The sequence below is a fragment of the Podarcis melisellensis genome (assembly GCF_964234715.1).
Source record: "Podarcis melisellensis genome assembly, chromosome: 1".
NCBI classification, from domain to species: Eukaryota; Metazoa; Chordata; class Lepidosauria; order Squamata; family Lacertidae; genus Podarcis; species Podarcis melisellensis.
In genome coordinates this window covers 67,435,372-67,458,779 of record NC_138528.1, presented here as the reverse complement: position 1 = coordinate 67,458,779, position 23,408 = coordinate 67,435,372, and the positions used below count along the sequence as shown (strand labels likewise).

The window sequence follows — 23,408 nt, the reverse complement described above, 5'->3', positions numbered from 1 at the left end:
TTTGGTAGGGCAGATTGTATGCACATGCTAAAAGACCAGGAAGAGTTTTGGCTTTGCTCCAGCCATGGTAAAAATTTTGCTTCTAAACCACCTCTCGCTGTCATAAAGTTTAATAGTTTATCCCCCCCCTATAGAATTTGATCTGGGACAGGGACCTATGGCCTTCCAGATGTTCTTGGACTCCAGCTCTCAACACCACCAGCCAGCATGTCCCAAGTGTCAAAAATGATGGGAGTTGGGAGTCTACCAACATCTGGCAGGCCACAGGTTCCCACCCTGACTTACATGGAAGAAACCAATAAGTGGTGTACTTTGGGGGTGCCACACAGGGTGTAATATTTTCTCAAGGACGTTTCTAAAAGGAAGGGCCACTATAAGCTACGGAAAACTTTCAAAAGATACTCTATGAGAAAATAGTTTTCCATTTGTTCATGTAGACAGCTTCTGAGTTATCTCTGTGTGTGCATTCCTTCCTTGAGAAACTTTAAGGTTTTTCAAGTGTTGGATTGCCTAATACCTTGATTATAATCTTGTTGACTTCTCATGTGCTGGAGCTCCATATGAAATGTAGGTACGTCTGATTTCCTGCCAAAAAAAGGGGAGACAGTTGCTATGCTAGAAACAAATAGAATAATTGCTAGATTTTATGTCGCTTGTCCTTCAATTTTCTATAGATAGCTTGAGGGCCATGCCGAGAAAATGCCAGTGACATATGGTAGATGGCTACTTTTTACAAAAACAGGGCAGAATTACCAGTAGTTATTTTTGTGTGTGTTTAATGATTGCTTGTTTCATTTAATTGTGGCTGCTTTCGCAGGTTGTCAAATGGACCCCATGAGTGGGTCTTCTAAATGTAATAGAGAACAATGTGGAATAAGATGATGGACAAGAGGCAATTTAGCAAGCTTGGCTCAGCTTGCTAAACTCATTCTATAAATACTTGGAGCAAACGTACACACCTGTCTATAAACCCTACTGCTTTTTATATTGGTTGCTGGGTGCCCTCATACAGCCCTGACCAAGTCAGTTATGTGAGAAGGATTATGTGCCCCACTAAAATGGTAGCATGGAACATATGGCCCTTCATATGTTAATGGACTTCTAACTCACATCAGCCCCAACCAGCAGAGCCAACGATGATGGTAGATGGAATCCAACAACATCTGGAAGGCCACAGATTCCCCATCCCTGCTCTAAATTAGTGCTAGGTTCTTCACAAAACAATGGCTGAGGCCACTGATTCCTTAAGAAACATTGATAACATGATGGGTTGGATCAGAACAGAGTACAGAGTACGCCCTGTGAAATAAGTTAAATCTCCCATCCAGTCTGAAGATAAGACTCCCAAGAGCTGCATGATGTGTAAATTGACCACAAGCTTTCATTACTATCATATGCCCTGTACTATTGACTCAATTAAGAGTCTCTTCCCATCTTTGTTTATAGAGTAGCAAACTAAACTATATGGAGAAATGATACAGGATGATGTGCTTTGTAGGGAAAAAGGCAACATAATTTTCACCTCTGTCACAATTCGTGAATTACATAAAACTTTTGCTACTCAACTGCAATAATGAGGGCAATCTTAAACCATAAAGATTTAGATGGAATTTTTGAAAAGCTAAAACATTAAGACAATAGGCATCTGGGGGGAAAGCCAAGAAATAGTTATATTAATATGCTTATTGGGTCTATCCATTAATTACAGAATGTTTAGCTGATTAGTTTTCTGCTTTGTAACCAATTTAGGCTACTACAGACCTATACCACTTACCTGGGAGTAAATCCAATTGAAGTCAATGGGACTTCTGGGCAGATGTGTATATAGGATTATCTGTCCAAAACATCAATACAGAGATACCTTTGTGAGGTACTGAAAGGAGTCTGAAAGAGCTTGCAGCTTAGTACATGAAAGTTGTCATTCATAGCTAGAAGGAATGTCAAACATTTCCCTTTTTATTACAGTAACACTTCAGATCTAAAATCACCTCCGAAAAGAATGTGTGCTTTAACTTCTAGTCTTGGGAATTCAGTTTTGACTTCAACAATCGGTTACTGCCATTGACTGATGTTTTAGTCAATTAATCAATTAACTGAAGCAATAAAAGCCCAGATTCTTGCAGCTTACACTACCTGGCACGTCTGAGTTCAAATCTTCTTTTGCTTGTTTGCATCCCTGGTCTGAAGCTTCTATTTCTGCTCCTTTCATTCTGGGCTCCAGTAACAGTTTAATAATTGATGCCAGGTGATACCTTTAGTTGATGGCTTTTTTTCACACTAGCCTTGCAATCTTCATTATCTCTCCCAAGTAGTTGGTAGAAGGGCTGTTTTTGACCAGATAAGCAAGAGGTAGCAGCTATTTAGCCAGAAAGTGTAGAACTGGAACTCTCAGCAGTTCTACAGATTTCCAGGAAACGCTTCTCAAATATGCCACAAAAGACATTGTCCCAGAGAGACCCGCACAGGGCCAATCTGTCGATGAAACCATCTCTGCTGGAAAACGCGGCAGGCGGCAAAGGCATTTCCACTATCGATGGCAGTGGTGCTGGTGCCACAACATCCTTTACTAATGGCAAGCCGAGTCTTGACGGGCTTACTGGAAAATCTCCCCTTTCTACCATTTCTTTTGGGGATCATCACGCCAATCTGTGTCGTGGGGCGAGGCCTGTTTGTCGGATTCGCCCAACCAGTGCTGTGATCCAAGGAGGCTCTGTTGCTCACATCAACCGTCTGCAAGGAGAACTTGTGAGAAAAAGAAAGGTCAGTGACTATTTGTGTGCTAAAGTGACATGCCTCAAAACACAGGGCAATGTGTAATTTTGAGACATAAGTCAAAATTACTTTTAAAACTTGACTTTTAGTATCGTGGTTTCTAAATGGTGAAAATAATCCTGCTATTTTTATAAGTAATCGTTATGAAATTTACGAAATAAATACATTAAGGTCTTATGTATATAATAAAGGTTCATAAATGTACCAAGCAAACACGTACATAGATATATAGGCCACATGTCTGAAGCTGCACAGGAGAGCAGCCATGGAGCCATTTTGACTCCCAGGTTAACCAGGTGTTTTCTCTGCAAGGTCAAATGGAGAAGCCTCCCCATTGTCTTTTCCTTCACAAATCCTGTCTTAAGGGTATATCTGTGTATGAATAGGGTGAGCCTATGATCTGGTTCAGGAACTAAGTATTTATCATTACAAAAGACTGGCCAGGCTCCCCAGGGTATCAATCCAGTAAACATTAACAGATAACTTGCCAGACAGGAGGTAAACAACCCACTCAGATTTCTGCTTTAGCCCGCCCTTTCTGTGAAGTAAGTATGATGCATCTGGGGTGGTGGTCTTGAGCTACACCCCCTCTGTGATGTAGGTATGATGTTTCTGTGGGTGGTCTTTGACTCCAAGGTGGGCAATTTAAAATGTCTATATAAGGGCGGACACACCTTGGTTCTGGGTCCTCCTCCTCCTGTGTGTGAAGGGGGCACCCTGTTGCAACAGTTCAATAAAGATCAGGCTTGCAAGCTGCTTTGCTTCTCAATATTCTCTGGTTGGCCTTTTTTTTCCTCCGACCGATGGAGAACCTACAAAGGACTGTATAAGGGCTTTGTATAAGGGAATAAGGGCAGATTTTCGTTTATTACAGTTATTTTATAAGAATGCAAGGATGCCATTTCTGGGCTGGAAGGATAGATCTTGGTGAACAGAGTTTCCATCCTAGCTCCGTAATAGATTGAATGTTATCATAATTCTCTTTTGCTTTAAAGTTATTAGAGACAGGAATTTTCTATTACTCGAGCAAGAATCGGTTTTCTTTTGTTATGTTGTATTGGAAATGAATAACACTCCTAGCAAAGTCAGCTATTTCTGCTTATTCATTCTTAGATTGTTCAGAGTCCTCCATAATCTATGAGACTCTTATTGCTTATCTGTATCTAGATTGTTCTAATGGGTGGGATTTAGCTAACCAGCAAGGACTTCCACCTGTGAACTGGGCTTTCCATGAGATGTATTCGGAATATTTTTTGCTCTTATGCCCATGAAACAAAAAGGATATTTATATGAACAGGAAAGCATGGGCTAAATGCCTGTGTTAAGGCCTTGTGTTTTTCAATAATAACGCTCCCTCGGCCTGAAAGCAGGATGAGCGCTGCAACCCCATAGTCGCCTTTGACTGGACTTAACCATCCAGGGGTCCTTTAACTTTTACCTTTTTATCTGCAGCCTCACTGTGCATGAGCACACAAAACTAAATCAGAATCTGATTGACAGAAGGTCATCTGGTCTATGTAGTTTACCTGAATGAGATTGCAGCCCCTCTAAGAAGCACACGGCATGTCCTTTTTGTTTGCCAATTGTTGGTTCCGTGCTCAGTCTAAGATGCACATGGCCAGTACGATTCCTTTAACCTCTTTCTGCTGTAACACTACATGTTTTAAATATAGATTATTGCTCAGCATACTTTTATTTCGCTTGAAAGATTATTTGTGTGCTTGGAGAAGTGTGTTGAACTCCCCCACCCACCGACACAGCCATGGCAGACATACCTTAAGCTAACAGATTCACATAGGAACAGTTTCAAAATTGTTCAATTTAGAGAAATGGCTGCAATAAATCTTATGAGCTGAAATTATCCAGAATGATATTAAGACAAAAACTATCTGCATGTCATCAGGAATGCGAGGACCTGAAGAAACAGAACAAATGCTTGTCAAATGAGCTGCATTTGGAAAGGATTTTTATGAAATCGGAAAGCGAGCTGGGCATGAGAAATCTCAGAAATATAAACCATGGACTGCAAACACTAGTTAAAGAGGTATGAAACTACCAGACTGAGCTCTTTTCTGCTTTTTTTTACCAACATTACCTGACTAAACATAATGTAGTCCCCTTTAAAGAATATAGAGTTTGTCTGAAAACTTCCCCTGCTGTGAAATTAGAGGAAATGATGTAGCTATTAAAAAACATTTTTTAACCATTAGAAAGTATTGTGCTGTTGTTGTTCATAATTAAACATCAGGTACAACTTGTGACGTTTTGATCTGCTTCACTATAAGTCTCACTAAAAGAAGCAATTGGACCTAAAAGCAAGGTCTGAACTCCACTTCTGCAATGCAGTGGCAACTATGGCTGCATCCTAACCCCTTCCCTGTGGGGTTTAAGCTCTGTTGAATTAAATAGGAGTAACTTCTAAGTAGACATGGTTAGGATTGCGCTGTAAGCTAAGTACTTTTTCATAACTGGCTCCATGGGCTGCTTTGCACACACAAAAATTACATTTTTAAGGTATACACCTAAAAGCAAAACTGCCCAATCCAAAAATAGAGATCTGTGCTTGGTAATTCTTCTAGGTCAAGAAATGTGCACGGAGATTGCATGTTCATACTCAGGTGCACATCCCAGGAGATACAGCAGGGTGTGGGTGTGGGTTGCGGTTTCCCTCACAACTTGCAGGTATAAGGTAAAGGGACCCCTGACCACTAGGTCCAGTCATGAGCGACTCTGGGGTTGCGGCGCTCATCTCGCTTTATTGGCCGAGGGAGCCGGCGTACAGCTTCCGGGTCATGTCGCCAGCATGACTAAGCCGCTTCTGGCAAACCAGAGCAGCACACGGAAACACCATTTACCTTCCCGCCAGAGCGGTACCTACTGGTATTTATCTACTTGCACTTTGACCTGCTTTCGAACTGCTAGGTTGGCAGGAGCAGGGACCGAGCAACGGGAGCTCACCCCGTCGCAGGGATTCGAACCACCGACCTTCTGATCGGCAAGTCCTAGGCTCTGTGGTTTAACCCACAGTGCCACCCGCGTCCCTTGCAGGTATAAATAGGAGTGTAAATTTCTATCCTCCAACTAGGCCACTAGTTGTGCAAGTATGTGTGTATGGTGAACTTGAGTCATTGAGCATCAGCTTTTGTCCTTAAACCTCTCAAAATGAGTTTGACTCTGAGGTACAGACATCAGAATCCCAATATCCAGGATAAAGCATTTAATCCAAGTCTTTTAGCGGAGTCATCCTACACATGCCCACTCAGAAGTGCATCCCATTAAGCTTAATGAGATTACTTCCAGGTAAGCATTTATAAGAAGAGCCTGCTGAATCAGGCCAAAGGCCCATCCATAGGCTTGCAGTCTCAGTTCTCCCCCCCCCTCTTTTTTATGAATTAAGATACGAATACAGAAAAGAGGATTTGAAACCAGTGGGACGTGACTGGTATTATGGAGGTTAATTGCTCCACTTATTGAGTAAAAAGGGCTTGCCACCACACAAATCACGAAAATGCAGTTTTCCATTTGACTTAAAATATTGATCTATGTTAACTTTAAAGTAATCTTTTTCATCAGAGAGAAAGAAGAAGAATATTGTGAAGAAGCATTATGAACTGCTTATGTTTTTTGAAAAGGAAACCCTGATTCCTCTTCTTTGATTACAGAGAGGTTGCCAGTGTGAACGTTACTGATGAATATTGTATGGGTAGTTTATGTCTGGCTGGGTCAGATTCAATATTTTGGCAGGAAAGCTATATTCAAGGTCTGCCAAAGTTTCTGCCCTTTGTAGAACATTACGCTTTTCTCAGTGTAAGGAAAAACAAAGTGAAAATAAATCAGGCGAGAAAACCTACTGGCAGAGAATTTGTTGCTAACAACTCATAGCAGGTTTGCTATGATCAGGCACTAAAAGAATGAGGGGCTGTAAAAAAAACAAAATAGGTTTAATTTCTGTGGGTGTTTCTGCATTGTGACAATACTAAAAACTTTTAAGCAAAAATGAAAGGAATAAAAAGTTGACATATTTTAAAAATACATATGTATATATGTTGAAAAACTTAGGAGGCTTTAAATCATAAGCCTCTTGTGAGAGTTGTGAGGAGACACTTCACAGAGCTCCTGCTCCCAGCACCCTTAACAAACAACAGTTCCCAAAATTCTTTGGGGAAAGCTATGACTGTCAAAGCGGTATAAGAGTGCTTTCAATATATGGCGTGAATAGTTCAGCAGATCCAAACTTTTCTGGAGAGCTTTTGGCACACTCCCTAGATCCCATATCCTCCTGAATCTGAAATTTGATCTAAGCACATGCAAATGAAAACTGAAATGGCTTCTTTGTTTCCCCCCTGTGATAAATTTTAGATTGTAATCTCCTCAGGGCATTGACCTATTTTCTTGCACTCTGTAAAGTGTTGCTGACATCAGATAGTATGTAGCAACAATTCCCTCTCTCTCCCACCCATGATATATTAGAGGGGCCATTTTCAAAGGTGAATGAGTTTTATCAATGACTGTGGAATAAGAAACCCCTTTCTAATACTGTATTCACATGTTCTTTTGCTCTTCAGCTGAAGCAGAAGCTGAATGCCTCTCAGCAGACAGCGACAAAATACTCCAAGCTTGTGGAGGAGGCCTCTCTGGCGCAGGCAGAAGCTGAGAAAGGCCAAGCGGAGGCTGAAGCCCAGGAAAAGCTGTGTCGGGAGCAGCATGAAGCAGTTCAGCTGGAGAACATCAGCTTAAAAGAAGAAACTCTGCAGCTGAAGAGAAAGGTATGAGCTTGTACCCTGAGTTACCCAGTTGTCAGGATCCCATATCTGTCATGGTACAATGTATAAGAGCAAGCCTATCAAAATATCGCCTTTGCCTATGTGAGCCTTTCTCAGCCTTTGGTCCCCAGATGATGTTATGCTACAGCTTGCATCATTCCTGATCACTGGTCCTGCTAGCTAGGAATGGTGAGAGTTGTAGTCCAACAACATCTGGGGACCCAAGGCTGAGAAAGACTGGCCTACAGCGATGTAGTAGACTAAATCTCATACTGCACAGGGCCAAACTTCCCATGGAGCAATGTGAATCATTCGCCTCAGGCGGTGGCTTCCACGCTATTTTTCTTCCTTCAAACTCTTATCTTTGCCTTTGTTTTTATAGGTGTTAAAACCTCTACGGGTTGGCTGTCACGGCAACTTTCTGCCTTAGAGAGGGGAAAACATGTTTTTCTGATTTGTTTCTTTCAGTTAACCGAAATGCAGCAGCTGTTAGCACAAGTGGAAAAGAGCCACTTTGAAAGTCAGATGAAACTAGAGAGAATAACAATGGAGAGGGAAGTCATCCGTGAGGAAAAACGATATTTGGAGCACGAAAGGAATGAACTAAAGCAGAAACTGAAGGGAACACTAGAAGAGAATTTGAAGTGTAAAGAAAGGTAAGGTTTTAATTTAGACACACCCACCCACCCACTTTCCCATCCCAGAAAACAGTTGCTCCTTTCCCGATATATTTGTCTATTACACAGAGATGTTCCCAATCTTGACAATGGTGTATGATTTTTTATTTTGTTTATTCATTTAATTATATACCAAACCCCATTTTGTAGGGTCTGTGTCATATGCTACCTCTCATTTTGTGAAATATTCATCCCCATCATCCTTAGTTGTCTTAAAATTGGGATAAATATAGTAAAGTATATAGCTTTAAACCAAGGGTGGCACACATGTAGCCCTCTGGGTGTGTGCTTGTTGAAGTACAACTCCCATCAGCCTGAGCCATCATGGCCAATGGTCAGGGATATTGGGAGTTGTAGTCCAACAACATCTGAAGGGGCCATAAGCAGTAGCAGCCAGTGGGGGTGTAGAGAATTGGGACAGTATTGCTTACCTAACTTCCCAATGCAGAGGTTGCTTCCAGTAACCAAGAGAGGGAGAGGGAGGCAGTGAGGAGGTCTGCACAGTGCAAACACAGCAGCAGGAATGTCTGTTTGGGTTCAGCTGCTACACCCACACCATCCTGGCCTTGTCAGAGTCCCTGTCAGTTACCAACAGTGATCTATGCATTGGGAACCCAAGTAACCAACACCACTCCAACCTCCCACACTCTGCCAATTGCTACAGGCCACAAGTTCCCCACTCCTGGTTTAAACACTCCAAATATAAGCCTCACTATGATCTCTTAAAGGGACGCGGGTGGCACTGTGGGTTAAGCCACAGAGCCTAGGACTTGCTGATCAGAAGGTTGGCAGTTCGAATCCCCGCGACGGGGTGAGCTCCCGTTACTCTGTCCCTGCTCCTGCCAAGCTAGCAGTTTGAAAGCACATCAAAGTGCAAGTAGATAAATAGGTACCGCTCCAGCGGGAAGGTAAACGGCGTTTCTGTGCGCTGCTCTAGTTCGCCAGAAGTGGCTTAGTCATGCTGGCCACATGAACCGGAAGCTGTACGCCAGCTCCCTCGGCCAGTAAAGCGAGATGAGAGCCGCAACCCCAGAGTCAGCCACGACTGGACCTAATGGTCAGGGGTCCCTTTACCTTTACCTTTAGGATCTCTTAAAATCTGCTGAGAGCAGCTTCTTAACAACACCATGAGGTTCATTCAGCAGTGACATTCATACATTCTCCAAACCTGAAAACCTTTTGGAAATGTCATTTGATCTGCCTGTTTACAATAGTCTTTGGAGTTTAGAGTTAAGTTGAGAAACAAATTTTATTGAATTCAAAGAAGTATTTTTCTGCTATCACAATTTCATTTCATTCATTTCATTTCCTTATCTAGTTGAAGCCTTTAGGATGGGAAAGCCTATACCCCTAAATAAGCATTTTTCCCTCCACCTATTCCAGTGAAATCTCTCAAAGATGTAGAACAGAAGCTGCTGAAGAAGCTTTAGAGAAAGCAACCTTGCTTCATTACGAGTCGGAAAGGGGGAAGCGCTTGCTAGAACGGGACATAGAAGAGAAGGAAAAACAGTGTGAGATGTGGATGAAGAAATATAGTGCCATGGCAGACCTCTGGCAATCCCAAGAGGAAGAAAAATCAAGAAGGCAAAACAAAGCTGTATGTACCACTTTGATACATTATGAAATCTGAATGGCTCTGTCAATGACTCTGGGCTTTGTTCTGGAAGCCCTCATGGCTTGAGGTAACTGATCCAGTGAGCTACTTGGGGGCAAGACACAACCTTAAATATATGTTCAAAAAATGATCTTGGACTGGCTCTTTATCTAGAAAAAGCAACTGCAAGGTCCTGACCCCGCACAGCCCCAGCCTGAATTTAAACTGTGGCTCAGGATGAGGGGAGTTTATCCCTTTCCCCTCTGTCCTCTGGCAAATAGCAGCTGGGGTGGAGTGGAAGAGATGCAAGGAAACAGATTAACCCCTATCACAGCCTTGACGAAAATGAGGGAGCCCTCAACAGCAGGGTTTTGTTTTGCTAGCAGAGACACAAAGCCTGTATAAGCGTGTTTTCTAATCCTGTGTTTAAAGTCACGTCTTGTTTGACCTTGTGTGTGCTTACATTGCAGAACCCTGGTATAGCTAACTGCCAGAGCCTGGCCTTCTGATTTCACTGTTGCCTGGTCAACAGAGCTGAAGCTTACGCACTTCAGCCTCTAGCTTCTCCAGTTTCCAGACCTCTCCTTGAACAGTCAGTCCTAGCTATGGAATCATCACTGCATGCATCTGAGTGGAATGGGATGCCATCTTCCTCTCCTCCTTCCCTGCATCCCCCCTGCACCTTTGGGAGACTCTCCTAAGCAGATTTTGGGGGTATATGTGTGCAGAGAAGATGGTGATATCCTGTTGTACAAGTGGAAATCCACTGGATTCACACTATGACATTTCTGAAGGAAAACAAATAATTGAAATGCAGGATGTCTTTTGTGTCTTCCTGGTAGTCTAAAACTCCCCCCCCCCTTGTATTTCTGAATAAGCAGCCCCAAATGAAGTTAAACTTTGCGTCAGCATTTCTTCTTCCCTTCTCTTCTTAGTGTCAGGTGAAAATAAAGAGCTATTTCTTGTGTATCAATGAAAGCAATGAGCACATAACAGTATTAAGAAATGAAGATGGAACTCCACAGAGATTTGCGGTAAGTGTGGGATAAGCAGGCTCCTATAATTAATGCATGAAGGGGTTAAGACCATAGAGTAAAATGTCCTGCCAGGCTTAGCTGGGTCACTCTCCCTCACCTTGCAAGGAAAGATTATAAAACTCCTTGCTCTTTCATACCACCATGTGAACTCTGGCAAGCAAAGAGATCTGAACCAGTTGCTCCAAGCTCTGACTACATGGCTTATGCAAGCTGTAGTTGTGTTTCTATACAAATAATTTAGAAACATTCACCACTATGGAACCTAAGTTTTGCTGCCCGTGTTTTCTTATTGCTGTATGGAAAAACACATAAATCTAACCTTTGAAGAGTTTGTAAGTAAACTATTTTTAACTTACCAAACACATGGACTCTTTGTATGCTAAGGGAAGAGAAGAGCTTTGAAAGCACCTTAGAACAAAAACCAACAGTAAACAACTTGGAATTTACTTCCATTGAGATCAGAGGGGAAAACACCAGTACTGTGTTCCATATGTCACAAGATGGAAATGGCACCATGTAAACTTGTACAGAATGAATCAGTGCTACAAAGAGCTCAGGATTACAGCTCAGGACTAGTTTTTCTTTTTTATATAAATGAACTACCGGTAAGTAAATGTGCAAGAATAAGCATGTTTCAAATATGAATTTCGGGTGGTAGTATATTGGACTTGTGGAAATAACAGCCTGTTAAGTATCAAGCTAACAGTCATTCATCTTCAACTTTTCCTTTCAAAATGCTTTGTAAAAAACCCAAAAAAACCTTGGTGTATCACCACTGCACCTGACTCTTGGGATGCGCCACAAAACAGCAAATTAATATACTTAATTATAGATCAATTTCACTTTTTTTTAAAAGACAAAGTAATGTGCCATATGCACACAAGTAACAAAGAGAACCTTGAGCTTGGGCCAAAATTTATTAAATTGTGATAAACTGTGATAAACTGGAATTGTGGATTTGCTTTTTCTTCCCCTCCTAGAGAGAAGTGGATTATTCTTTGGCGCAGGACAACTTCCTTAGATTTTAGGCATTAATGTTCCATTTCTGTATGTACTTTCTTGTGAGGAAGCCCCACTGAACTCAGAAGTTTTACTTATTAGTACTGAGCGTTATGAGAACATAAATGGAGCCCTGGTGTAACAGTCCAAGGCATTTAGTGTGACATTTAGTTTTATTATTTAACACACATAAAGGACAAAAAATGAAATAAAAAGCAAAGTGTTGTTTCTAATTTCAGCATCTGGTCTTAGTGGCGAAATGGACAAGGCTCTATGTATCTCTATAGTTACTGGTAGTACATAACAAGAAGCAATAGTTCCTAAATTAGAAACCCAAGACTTTCTCACTCTGCCTGGCAGAGAGGCACACGTGGAGAATTTAGCAACAATATGTAACTACATGTCACTTAGCCCCTTAGTATTGGAAGATGTTTGGCCAATAGCTAAATTTAATGCAGACAATTGAAGGATATGCTCCTTACTTGACATGCCAAAATACTAGAAGTGTTTTGCACTGAACGTTGTATTCAGTGGATGGAATAGCTTTGTATCATGTCAGTCTAGAAATGGAATAAAACAGGCAAATCATTTTGTGTGGGTAGCATTCATGCCTACCTCCTACCGTCGGAGGAAAGATCTGTTTATCTTCTGCTGTGGGATTCAACCCATTTTTGAAAGAGGCAGCCAAGATGTGAATAAATTTACCAAATATGCCTGCGCATGCTGTCATAATTGGATTAGCTTTGGCAATCTGACTGATTAATTTGCTCAGCATGTAAAACTCAAAAATAAACTGACAGGAGTTAGAAATTGGGTAATTTATAACATTTGGAATTTTTAAATGAAATGGTGCATGTAGGGTTCACTTTAATCATATTTTTAAATTCCTGAGAGAAGGCTCTAATTATTTGTCTCTTGGCAGCCTCCTGTTCTATTGTGACAAGCTTATTGTTATGGAATTGCAACTAGACAAAAGAGCTTTTGATTTACATGCACAGGGCACTCCTTCTAGGAGGTATTTTTAGGTATCCAACAGCAACTTGCAACCACCAACTATTCTTGCTTAACTATTACATTCTTTAAAAACATTAAAGGTTAGGGGAAGGGTGTGCTAACGTGGGATTCGCTCAGAAAAACAACACAAGATGGGTATGAGGCAATTATGTAGATCAGTGATCTGATTAACCTGTGAGATACTTTGAGAATGATCTATTTTCTTATATTTGATAATTAGCAGAATTAAATTATATGCCTCTCTGTCAGAATTGTAAATAAGCCAGAGCTCCCCCTGTTTTAATCAATATTAAAAATGAGATGGATCTCTCCAGCTGATTTGACATGCCTAGCTCACACAAAATGGCCCCTAGTAGCTTTGTTTCTTCCTCTTCCATATGAAAGCTCCATGTGAGGAAGGGCTACTTGTAGCTCAGTGGTAGAGCAAATATCACAACTTCTATCTGCAATACCTCTACATAGAGGTCGGAAAGATTCATGACTGAAACCCCTGCTTTATATCTAGGTAGCCCCAATGGTGCCTTTAATTTCCCATCAGCCCCAGCCACATGGCCAATGGTCATAATATATTGTCTATAGCAGGGGCAGCCCATCAGCCAACTCAAAATTATTCCTTTAAATCATGAGGCACCCATAACCAGTTTGTGAGGTGCAGTCTCACTAGTTTTCCCTTTTTAAAAATTGATTTTCTGTTACAAAATCAGTAACAAAGCATTCACAAAACAATTATCATAATTTCTTTGTGCAAACATAAATAATAAAACATGACAAGACTAACAAATGGGTCACTAGGGAGGTAAATACATACATCTTATTTCATAATACATAATATCTATACCATTTCTACGGTATTCCTTGTCTATGTGTTGTTTCATTTATATATTTAATAAAATCATACCATACAATGTAAAAATTATCTTGTTTTTTCTGTCTCCTTGCCACCTTCAGTTTTTGCAACAACTTTCCCATTGTGACTGTTTGCAATGTTTTTCAGGTTCTGGTTGTGACCATTCTAGCTGCTGTTAATAAACGTTTTATCAATTCCTTACTTCTTAACTGGTCCATATCTGAAGTATATAGAATAAGTAAGGCTAAGACCAGGGTATGACCTGTAATCTGAGATATATCTTTCAAGACTTCCTTCCAGAATTGTTCTATTTGTAAAAACTCACCAGGAAGTGGGGAGTAAAATACCATCCAAAGAACCTTGCGGGTGGGGAGACAACCTTTGAAATAACTGCATAAGCACAGGTCGCTGTTAATTCAGGAATACTTTCTTTTTTTAAGGAGGTGGTAAAACTCACATTTTCAGTGTAATCCCTCTGAATCAGCCCCACACTGGTTTCAGCCATGTCAACAAGACCTTAAGTAATCGCTATGAAGTGGAAGCAACCCTTTATTTATAAAGCAGCTCTTATTTCTTGTTTTTTGCCTATGTTTCAGGAAGGAGAGCAAGTTTGTTTTTCAGTCCCTGGTGTTCACAATGAAGAAAAGGCCAAGAGCACTGACAGGTAAGACTTTTATAGTCTCTGACATCTCCTAACCTCCAACTTCACAGTGAGCTATCTGTGCAGAGGATCTGACAGGTAATAAATTAATATGTTTACTGGCATATTCAAGACAGGAAATAAACTGATGGAAAGGCACATCTTATTACTTCTGCTTTTCATGTATCCTCTGACAACACTAACCGTCTACCTCTTTCCATCCCTCCTCTCCCTACTAGGTAACAGAAAATTGGCTCCTCTGTGAAAATAAAAATGGGAGCAAAATTTCATGCCCAGGAAAATCAAGACACATAAGAGTTCAGCTCTTCAAAGAGCTTTTTGCTCCTTTAATCATTTTTCTCCTAAAATAATCCATTAGGAATCCTTGAAATCCAAGCTAGTCAACTGTTGTGGGCTTTTAGTTTGAACTTTGTAGTTACAGATCTTTGAAGGAGAAATTGATAAAAAAATGAAGTAGCAGTAATGTGAGAGAGAATTGGAAAGAACAAAGAGAGTGTAGAGGAGGAGGATCTGTGAGCAGCTGCTGAGAGATGAACAAATTCCTCTGTGAGCTGTCTGTGAGACAACTTTGTGTTGTGCCTTGACTGGTAAGTGCTCACCCTCTTCTTTGGCCCAGTTCATTGCCATCAATGTGAGAGAATCTCTGGGCTCTTCCAGGCGACCTATTTACTAAGCATCCAGATTAGTTTGCACAGCGTTTAATGAATATGTTGGATTACATCCAGTCTTTACTGAACATTCATTCGGATTTGTTTGTGGGGAGTTTATACGACAGTGAACATTTATCCTTGCTTGCTTATGTCTTACCTATAATCATGAGCTCATTGCACACTTTTCTATGTGTTTTCCCATCACTTTCCTAATCACAAAAGTATAAATAAGTAAATAAAATGTTGCTGCCTATTGTCCTGGACTGATTGCCCTGGGCCTCAATGTACAGATACTGTTGGAGAGTGTTTGTGTAAGGGTGCTACAATAATATGTACAATTCTGGCTGCTCCATCTTTAAAAAATAATAATGGAGGAGGAGAAATTGTAGGACTGGAAAACATGCAGAAAAGGGCAACCAAAATTATCAGGAATCTGGAGCATTTTCTCTCCAAGGTTACCATGTTTGGGGCTTTTCAGTTTAACAAAAAAAGTGGCTCAGTGAAAAAAGCATTAAAAAAAAATATTCCTGGTACAGAGAAAATTGTTGTGCCCCACCTCCATTTCATAATACTTAGGGCAATCCAATGAAGCTGAATCCAATCCAATGAAGCAATGAAGCTGAATGTTGGAAAATTCAGGACAGAGGAAAGGAAACACATTTTCACACAGCACATATGTATAGAACAATGTCACAAGATGACCATCTAAAGCTAGTCTTGATGGTCACTGACTAATGTTTGTGATTTTAGAAAGGCATGAGGCAAATTCATGGGAGATCAGGCTGCCAATGGCTACGAGTCATGGAGGATAAATGGAACATTCAGTTTCAGAGGCAGTAGGTTGCTGAGTAACCATTACTGGGGAGCTACAACAGCAGAGGGATTTTGATTCTAATGTCCTGCTTTGGGGTTTCCTAGAGGCATTTTTAGTTGGCTGCTGTGCGAAACAGGACAAAGTGGACCTTTTGATCTAACCCAACAGCGCTTCTCTAATATGGCTTTCTTATAGGGGACTCACTTTAGCCCAGGAACTACATCCTTCCATCACCCCTTTTGCTTGAACATCCCTCCCCGAAAACCTGTGTGGTGGCACTCCTCTTCCTTCCTTCAGATCTTTCCTCAAAACCACACAAGATGCGGAGCCTTTGCTCCACCTTTTAGTCCTCATTGAGATAAGCCCTAAATTCATGTAGCTTCTAAATTCTCCGCACTTATCACTTGCTGCTCTTGCTGCTCGTCTTTCTCTGTCTTTTGCCGCTCCTTGTCTAAATATTGTGTTCCTCAGCAAAGAAACATGTATTGTTTTTTGTTCTGTAAAGCCTTTGTAAATTAGGGCTGTCGTATTTCAAAAAGCTGCTTTTTCCATTACATTGCCATACATTTCCCCGACGCCATTTTTACACCCGAAAACCAGGACATGTCAGGAATTTTCCTGATGTATGGCAAGCCTATGTAAATCAACAGTGCTTTATTACCCTGAGCTAGCTATGCCCAACCTGATACTCTCCAGATGTTTTGGGGTCCAAACTCCCATCAGCCCTGGCCAGCAAAGCCAGTGGTCAGGGATAATGACAGCTGCCCTCCAAAATATCTGGAGGGCACCAGGATGAGGTTTGACATCCGCTGTCAAATGAACAATTTTAACTGCATCAACTTACCCCTTTGTATGATAAGTGGGAAACTTATTGGGTACCCTGAAGAGCCAATTAAGCTTTATACTGTATATGGCTTTGCTTTCTTCCAACATAAAAAGGGCTAAACATAGTTAAAAAATGTGACTATTTTTTTCTTTGCTCTACCCCCTCCACTTACTTAATTTAGCCCAAATGTAGTTTTGTTATCATAGTCGCTTGGTAAACTGAATAAAAACAAAATTTATCTTTAATCTCAGCTATGCATATTTTTTAAAATTAAAGGCACAGAACATACTCCCAGCTTCATAAAAACAATGTTGGGTGGAAAAAGTATTACAACTAGGCTGTCTCTAGTTTGGGTTTGCCACCCGTCTTTTTGCATTAACTTGGTAGAAGACCGCACAGACAGCAAGCTGAGGTCACTTTGATCGTGTTAAGCAGTTCTCTCACAGGCTGTAATACAATGCAATCAGTTTTTAAGAAAAGGGGGGGGGAGGAGATTGTTCTCCGGAAATAGGTGAATATGCTCTCTTTTAACCCTGCATAAACCAGACCAGAGGATCCAAAGGATCCCTTTTTTCACTCATTGTGGAGGGGAGTGCAGAGATAAGTCTCCCCTCCCTGGGCACTGCCTTTTTAGAAAGTGTGGCTTCCCCACACTTGTTATTATTTAAGGAAAAGTAAGTTACCTGAAAAAGAACCTATGTACAATCGGATCTAGACCACTGGGAACACTGGGTCTGTCTCTAGTCCTAGTAGTCCTACTGCTTAGATTAATCAGACCGGGGTTGCCAAACTTTTGGGGCTATTTGGAGTTTTGAGAATATGCCATAGCCAGGTCACAAAATGGCTACTGTGGGGGGTTGTGCTGATTAACACAAAATGGCTGCCATAGGGTGTGACATAACGTAGCCAAAAGAGCAGAGAGAGAGACAGGGCCACAGAATGGTGTGGACAAGCACATCCCCAATCAATTGGGGGGGGGGCACCTACATAAAGCACTGCTGCACTCATTCATAGAGAGCAGCTCTTTGCATCTCCACTCTTCTCTCTCCTCTCCTGGCATATGATGAACTGTGGGTGTTGTAGGAGAGACTGAGGCCCTGCAAAGAAGAGAGCAGGAAGAGCTCTCTCATGCATTGTGGATTTTTAGGGAATATTTAGTGATACCTTTTGCAGGCACCATAGGAGGTACTGGCAGGCACACCAGTGCCCATGGGCACTATGTTGGGAACCCCTAGATTAGGGCTGCACTTCTGAGTTTGACTTCCAGTCAAGGGGGAAGTCAGCATCTTGTTAAAGAGATACACACTTTCCCATAATGTATGTTCTGATGATCACAAGAAGCATTTCCTTTTGTTTGCTGCTTTCAGTGAGTAAACTAAGGAGCCTAGTGATTGCTCACTTGTACAGGGAGCAAATCTGTTTGTACAGACTGATCCAGCCTACTATTCCAAACACTCTACTTGTCATTTTTTCTCTTACCCCTCATTTCTCCCATACAATCATTGCTTGAATATACTGTACATCAGGGTTGCCGTATTTTAGATAGAAATCCAGACAGAAAGGTTGTTGAGCTTTTGTGACAACATCACAAAATAAAATAAAAATAAAATAAAATTGGAGCTATTTTTAAGTAAAATCGCCAAAATAATGACACTGCTGACACAGATACATCTGGATTTCCCTGGACATTCCAGCAATTTCTGCCTGGACACTGATTCCAACTGCAGTATTCCATATATGTTTGGGAAATTCTAGAAGTATGGCAACCCTAAAGTGTACATGCACCAAAAGGAGGCATAAATAAATACATACCAGTGAAATGGGGAAATAACATGCAGTAGAGAAACTATGGTGCAGACATACTGAGTTTTTGCATTAACAATTATGCTGAGTATTTATTTCTCTGCAGGATTTTGCACAGAGTTGTTGCACCCAGTTCAAACCCTGGACATCCTCAGATGTGTGGACTTTGTCCTGCTGAACTGCAGGAGAGAACACCTGCTAGAAGAGGCAGGAAAATCATTGAATATTTCTGGTTTCCAGTTGATGGTAATACTGAAGAGTGATTGGAGAAGAAATAAAAATATAACCAATGATGGGGGAGGGGCGGTTAGGCAGTTCCAGTACCTTGAGTAGGAGCCACAATGTTTTTGCTGGAGTTCAAGAGTAATTGAAGAACTTCCTTGTACTGGCAAGTGAATGAGGTGATGATGAGACTTTTGTTTGTGATAGTTTGTCATAGATGAAGCCAGAGAACGAGAAACTTAATCCAGCAGAGGTTAGGCAAAACTTTCTTTTAAAAAAATAGGTTTCCTACTTACCAGCATTCTAAATTAAAACACTTGCCTTGCACATCTAATTAAAAGTTACATTCCAGTTGCCTGAACATATTTTGTTAAGATGCAATGTGCATGCAAAATTGAATCTGTGCAGCACTACTACAAGCAATGGATATTATTCCCAGGATTGTAGGCATGCTGATTATAACCAATTGGCTGTTAAATGTACTACTGTTCTTTGGTTTGTGTTTGTGCATGTGTGGAAGTGCCTGCATTTTTTCACTCCTCAAGGTTGATGCTGTGGGATCTGTCATAATGAACTCCAGCACTTCAAAGTGTACCACTAAATGAAAGTGAATGTACATTTGCTAAATCTTTTTTGCAAGATCTTTTCAATTCAGCAAGATTGATGGTTCTTCAACCCCAAACAGTTGTGTCTGCATATTTACCTGTGAAACATGAACAAAGTGCATCCAACAGCAGTTGTCTATCATAGTTTGTGGCTTTGGATTGGTGCAGCAGTATGCATGTCCCACAATGGCCCACTTATACACATCTATCTGTTGAGAAATAAGGGCCAGTCCATAGAACTAATCTGTCCATTATTAAAAGTAAGCAAATGGGCCATCTGATCATGAATGCTTGCAAAGCACTGTGCCTTTGCCAATATGGTTTGATTTCAGATAGCAAAGAAAAACAAGTTACCTGACAGCACTGTGACTTGGCCCAAAGGGGGTGGGGGAGCCCAACACAATTGTTGTCAAGTCCCAGCACAAGGCTAGCTAAAGTTAGATACTATTGTGTGGAAAAGGGATCCTTTTCTTCTACTCCCTTCCAGGTGAGATCTGATGGGGCCCCTCCCTGTTGAATTGCAGGCACTGGATAAATACCTTCCTATTCTAGTGGGCTAAGGGACGCGGATGGCGCTGTGGGTTAAACCAAAGAGCCTATGACTTCCCGATCAGAAGGTCGGCAGTTCAAATCCCTGTGACGGGGTGAGCTCCCGTTGAAAGCACGTCAAAGTGCAAGTAGATAAATAGGTACCGCTCCGGCGGGAAGATAAACGGTGTTTCCGTGTGCTGCTCTGGTTCGCCAGAAGCGGCTTAGTCATGCTGGCCATGCTGTACCCGGAAGCTATACGCCGGCTCCCTCGGCCAATAAAGTGAGATGAGCGCCGCAACCCGAGTTGGTCACGACTGGACCTAATGGTCAGGGATCACTTTACCTTTTTATTCTAGCAGGCATTTTAAGTAGGTTGCATTATGCCTGTTTATGGAACTTGTGCTCTTTACCTGTTACAGTTTTTCATTTTGCTTCAAACTCTGTGTTATTTGATAGCAATGTTTTATTGATAGTTCCGTAAGGTGCTTTGTAACCACCCATGGGGAAATGTGGCCTCTGCATATTGGAAGTTAATAAATATAAACAAACATCCCATGTAGCAGTCTGCATTTGTCAGCAGGCAAGATGGGGAATATCCTGACCTGAAAGACGGCACAGTGTAAGTTGCCAGCCACTCATCCATGTGCAACGTTTGTCTCTTGGACAAATCCTTGACAGAGAGCACCACCCAACTCCAGTTGGTAATTGAGATGGAAGCTCCAATTGGCTCCCAGGGGAGCTTTTTACCTTTTGGTAATTACAGGAGGATTTCCTGCCCTGCCCCAGTTAGGTTTGTAGGGGGTAGGAAGAATTAAACCTCTCTCTGTACTATGGCTCTGATGGAAATCAGGGAGTTAAATGGTTAGATTTAACATATCCCCTAGGGATATTGTTTTTTAAAAAGTATTAAAAAAACTTTAGCCTTCAAATGTCAGGTCAGTGCTTGAGTTTTCACAGTAGAGTAGAAATGCTACAGAAATGCTGAAGCTATTATCTCTTCAGTTACATGAAAAGTACCTGAATTAGTTAAGATAGGGCAGCAACCTCCTCTGGAGGAAATGAACATGAAGGCTTCACATACCTATTAAGAAAGGTGGCTATGGGAAGCAGTAACACAAAAAGGTGTCAATTTGATTTGAAGCTACGTAGTGGTTCTCAAGCAGGAAAGACAACCTATGCACAAACACTATGTCTGGAGCAAAGTGCACACAATAAAAGGTAGTCACAGATGCATGGCTCCAAGTACTTTTCAGTACTCTTAAGCAGTGGCAATATAAACAATTGCTCAGTACAGCGAGTTAAAAATGTAGCTTATCACTGCTTCCTACAACATGAACCATTCATTGGCAGCAAAAGAGCTAGGTTAATGCTTCATGAAGTACTAGCAATTCAGTGAAAATTGTTGCCTTTATCAAAGCCAGGTCATTCAACACGTTAGAAATCTTATGCTAGGAGACGAGTTATGAATATCTACACCTATTACGTCACACAGATGTTTGTTGGTGTTTAAGGGGTTATATGCTACAGGGAGCCTGAGTTAAGACAATAGGTAAATGGATTTCTTTCAAACAAAAGGTCTGGACTTGCAAGTAATTTGGCCAATTCAGATGGATAGCATACCTCACTGGCATGTTTGGTAATCAGAATAAGTTGAATTTAAACGTACAAGATAGAGATAAAAACATATTTACACATGTAGGCAAAGTCTAAGCTTTCATGGGAAAAATAGAGTTTGAGTTTGGCAGGTCACAACGGGTAAGTTTCCATGCTTGACGAAATTTGTTTCACTTGAAGATAAAGCAGATGAGATTAAAAGTAACATTAAACAAATCATCATGAGCCACATAGATTCACTACATGTAAAATTTGTCCACTTTTCTGCTGAATAAATAGAAGTTGGTATGTGTGTGAAACCCATTTGCAATTATTTTCACAAGGTTTCTTTTTCTGTAAAAAAACTGCATTGAATTGTTGTGCATTAGGACCCTCAGGGATAATTAAATTTTGGAAGTGCTGTCAACTGAATTTTGGCTTTATATTATCACTGAGTATCCCGAGCTTGCTGATGACATCAATGCTGCTGCCATTTGGTAGAACTTATCTTTGCTAAGGTGGCGCAGGTGGCGCTGTGGGTTAAAGCCTCAGCGCCTAGGACTTGCCGATCAAAAGGTTGGCGGTTCGAATCCCTGCGGCGGGGTGCGCTCCGGTTGCTCGGTCCCAGCGCCTGCCAACCTAGCAGTTCGAAAGCACCTCTGGGTGCAAGTAGATAAATAGGGACCGCTTACCAGCGGGAAGGTAAACGGCGTTTCCGTGTGCAGCTCTGGCTCGCCAGAGCAGCGATGTCACGCTGGCCACGTGACCCGGAAGTGTCTCCGGACAGCGCTGGCCCCTGGCCTCTTAAGTGAGATGGGTGCACAACCCCAGAGTCTGGCAAGACTGGCCCATACGGGCAGGGGTACCTTTACCTTTACCTTTGCTAGAGAGGTTTTCCAGCAAAGACTATGAAGATGAAATCCAGCAGCAATCTATGCGTCAATACTGATCTGAGACTGACAATGATCAAAGAGTTAAAGGCAATTTTCTCATCCTGAGTTTTTAAAAACCAATTCTTGGGTGCCTGTGAATACCTTTTCCAAGCAGTACCCTGCAGCATTGGGTAGGAAAGTACGGAGTAAGATTGTGGGTATAGAATCTTACGCTCCCTGCAGAGGTACTGCTCTGCCCTACTCCAAAGGTGCCTGGTGCCCTCTAGGAACCTCTGCTGAAAACAGAATTAACCCTAAATTTCTGTTCAGTGGCTTTTAAAGGGAATTGCTTCCATCCCAGGTACTGGGCACCATTCCACAAAGGTTACCGTATGTTGGTGGGTGATAGGTTCTTACAGCTTCCATTGCCATGAAAATGGAGCAAGAGGGTGTCCTGGGTGCGGATCTGCACACTGTCCTTTTATGTCATTCTAGTTTTTATTTTTGCAGACAGCTGATTGCAAATGTACAGATCTATGGGTAATGCAGAATAGCCCTAGTTGTGTGTTATAAATCCCCATCAGATTTTGCGAGGTTGCCAGCTGCTTCCACTTTGGTCTGCAAGGTGGAAGATAGCTTTCTCCTACAAAAGCAAATTGACCTGCTGGGCTCTAGTAGGAAACTCCATGCCCACCAGAAGCTTGTGTGAACAGAAATAAACACATAGCTAATGGTTGTTACAAAAACCTGTTTTAAAATATGAACAAAAACACAGAAATATACTGAAGGAGTGCATTGCTAATATACTGGCCAGCTTCTGCTGCTCTATAGGGGATTTAAGAGGATTGTGGATACACATTTATTAGAAACACAAGTGGAGACTTTTGCCCGGAGCAATCAGTAGCAAAGTTGTTTTTATCCCACCAGCATTGAATGGGGTAACTGTGCCCCTGAAGGACCAGGTGTGCAGCCTGGGAGTCATTTTGGACTCACACCTGTCCATGGTGGCACAGGTCACTTCTGGGTCCAGGGCAGCTGTCTACCAGCTCCATCTGGTGCGCAAGCAGAACCCTACCTGCTGGTGCACCATTTTCCCGAAGTGGCTCATGCTCTGGTTATCTTCAACTT

The 23,408-nt window shown here is 41.6% G+C and overlaps 1 protein-coding gene across 1 annotated transcript; it reads left to right on the top strand.

Moving 5' to 3' along the window:
• Positions 1–159: 159 nt before the first annotated feature.
• LOC309355431 (uncharacterized protein) lies at positions 160–21,704 on the top strand (the record flags this gene model as incomplete). The annotated part of the gene is made up of 9 exons (XM_081886272.1): positions 160–2,760; positions 4,676–4,816; positions 7,338–7,538; positions 8,004–8,191; positions 9,596–9,809; positions 10,742–10,840; positions 14,300–14,367; positions 18,564–18,703; positions 21,610–21,704. The coding sequence occupies exons 1-9, from the start codon at positions 2,428–2,430 to the stop codon at positions 21,702–21,704; spliced, it is 1,479 nt and encodes a 492-aa protein (XP_081742398.1). The 5' UTR covers positions 160–2,427.
• Positions 21,705–23,408: the final 1,704 nt, after the last annotated feature.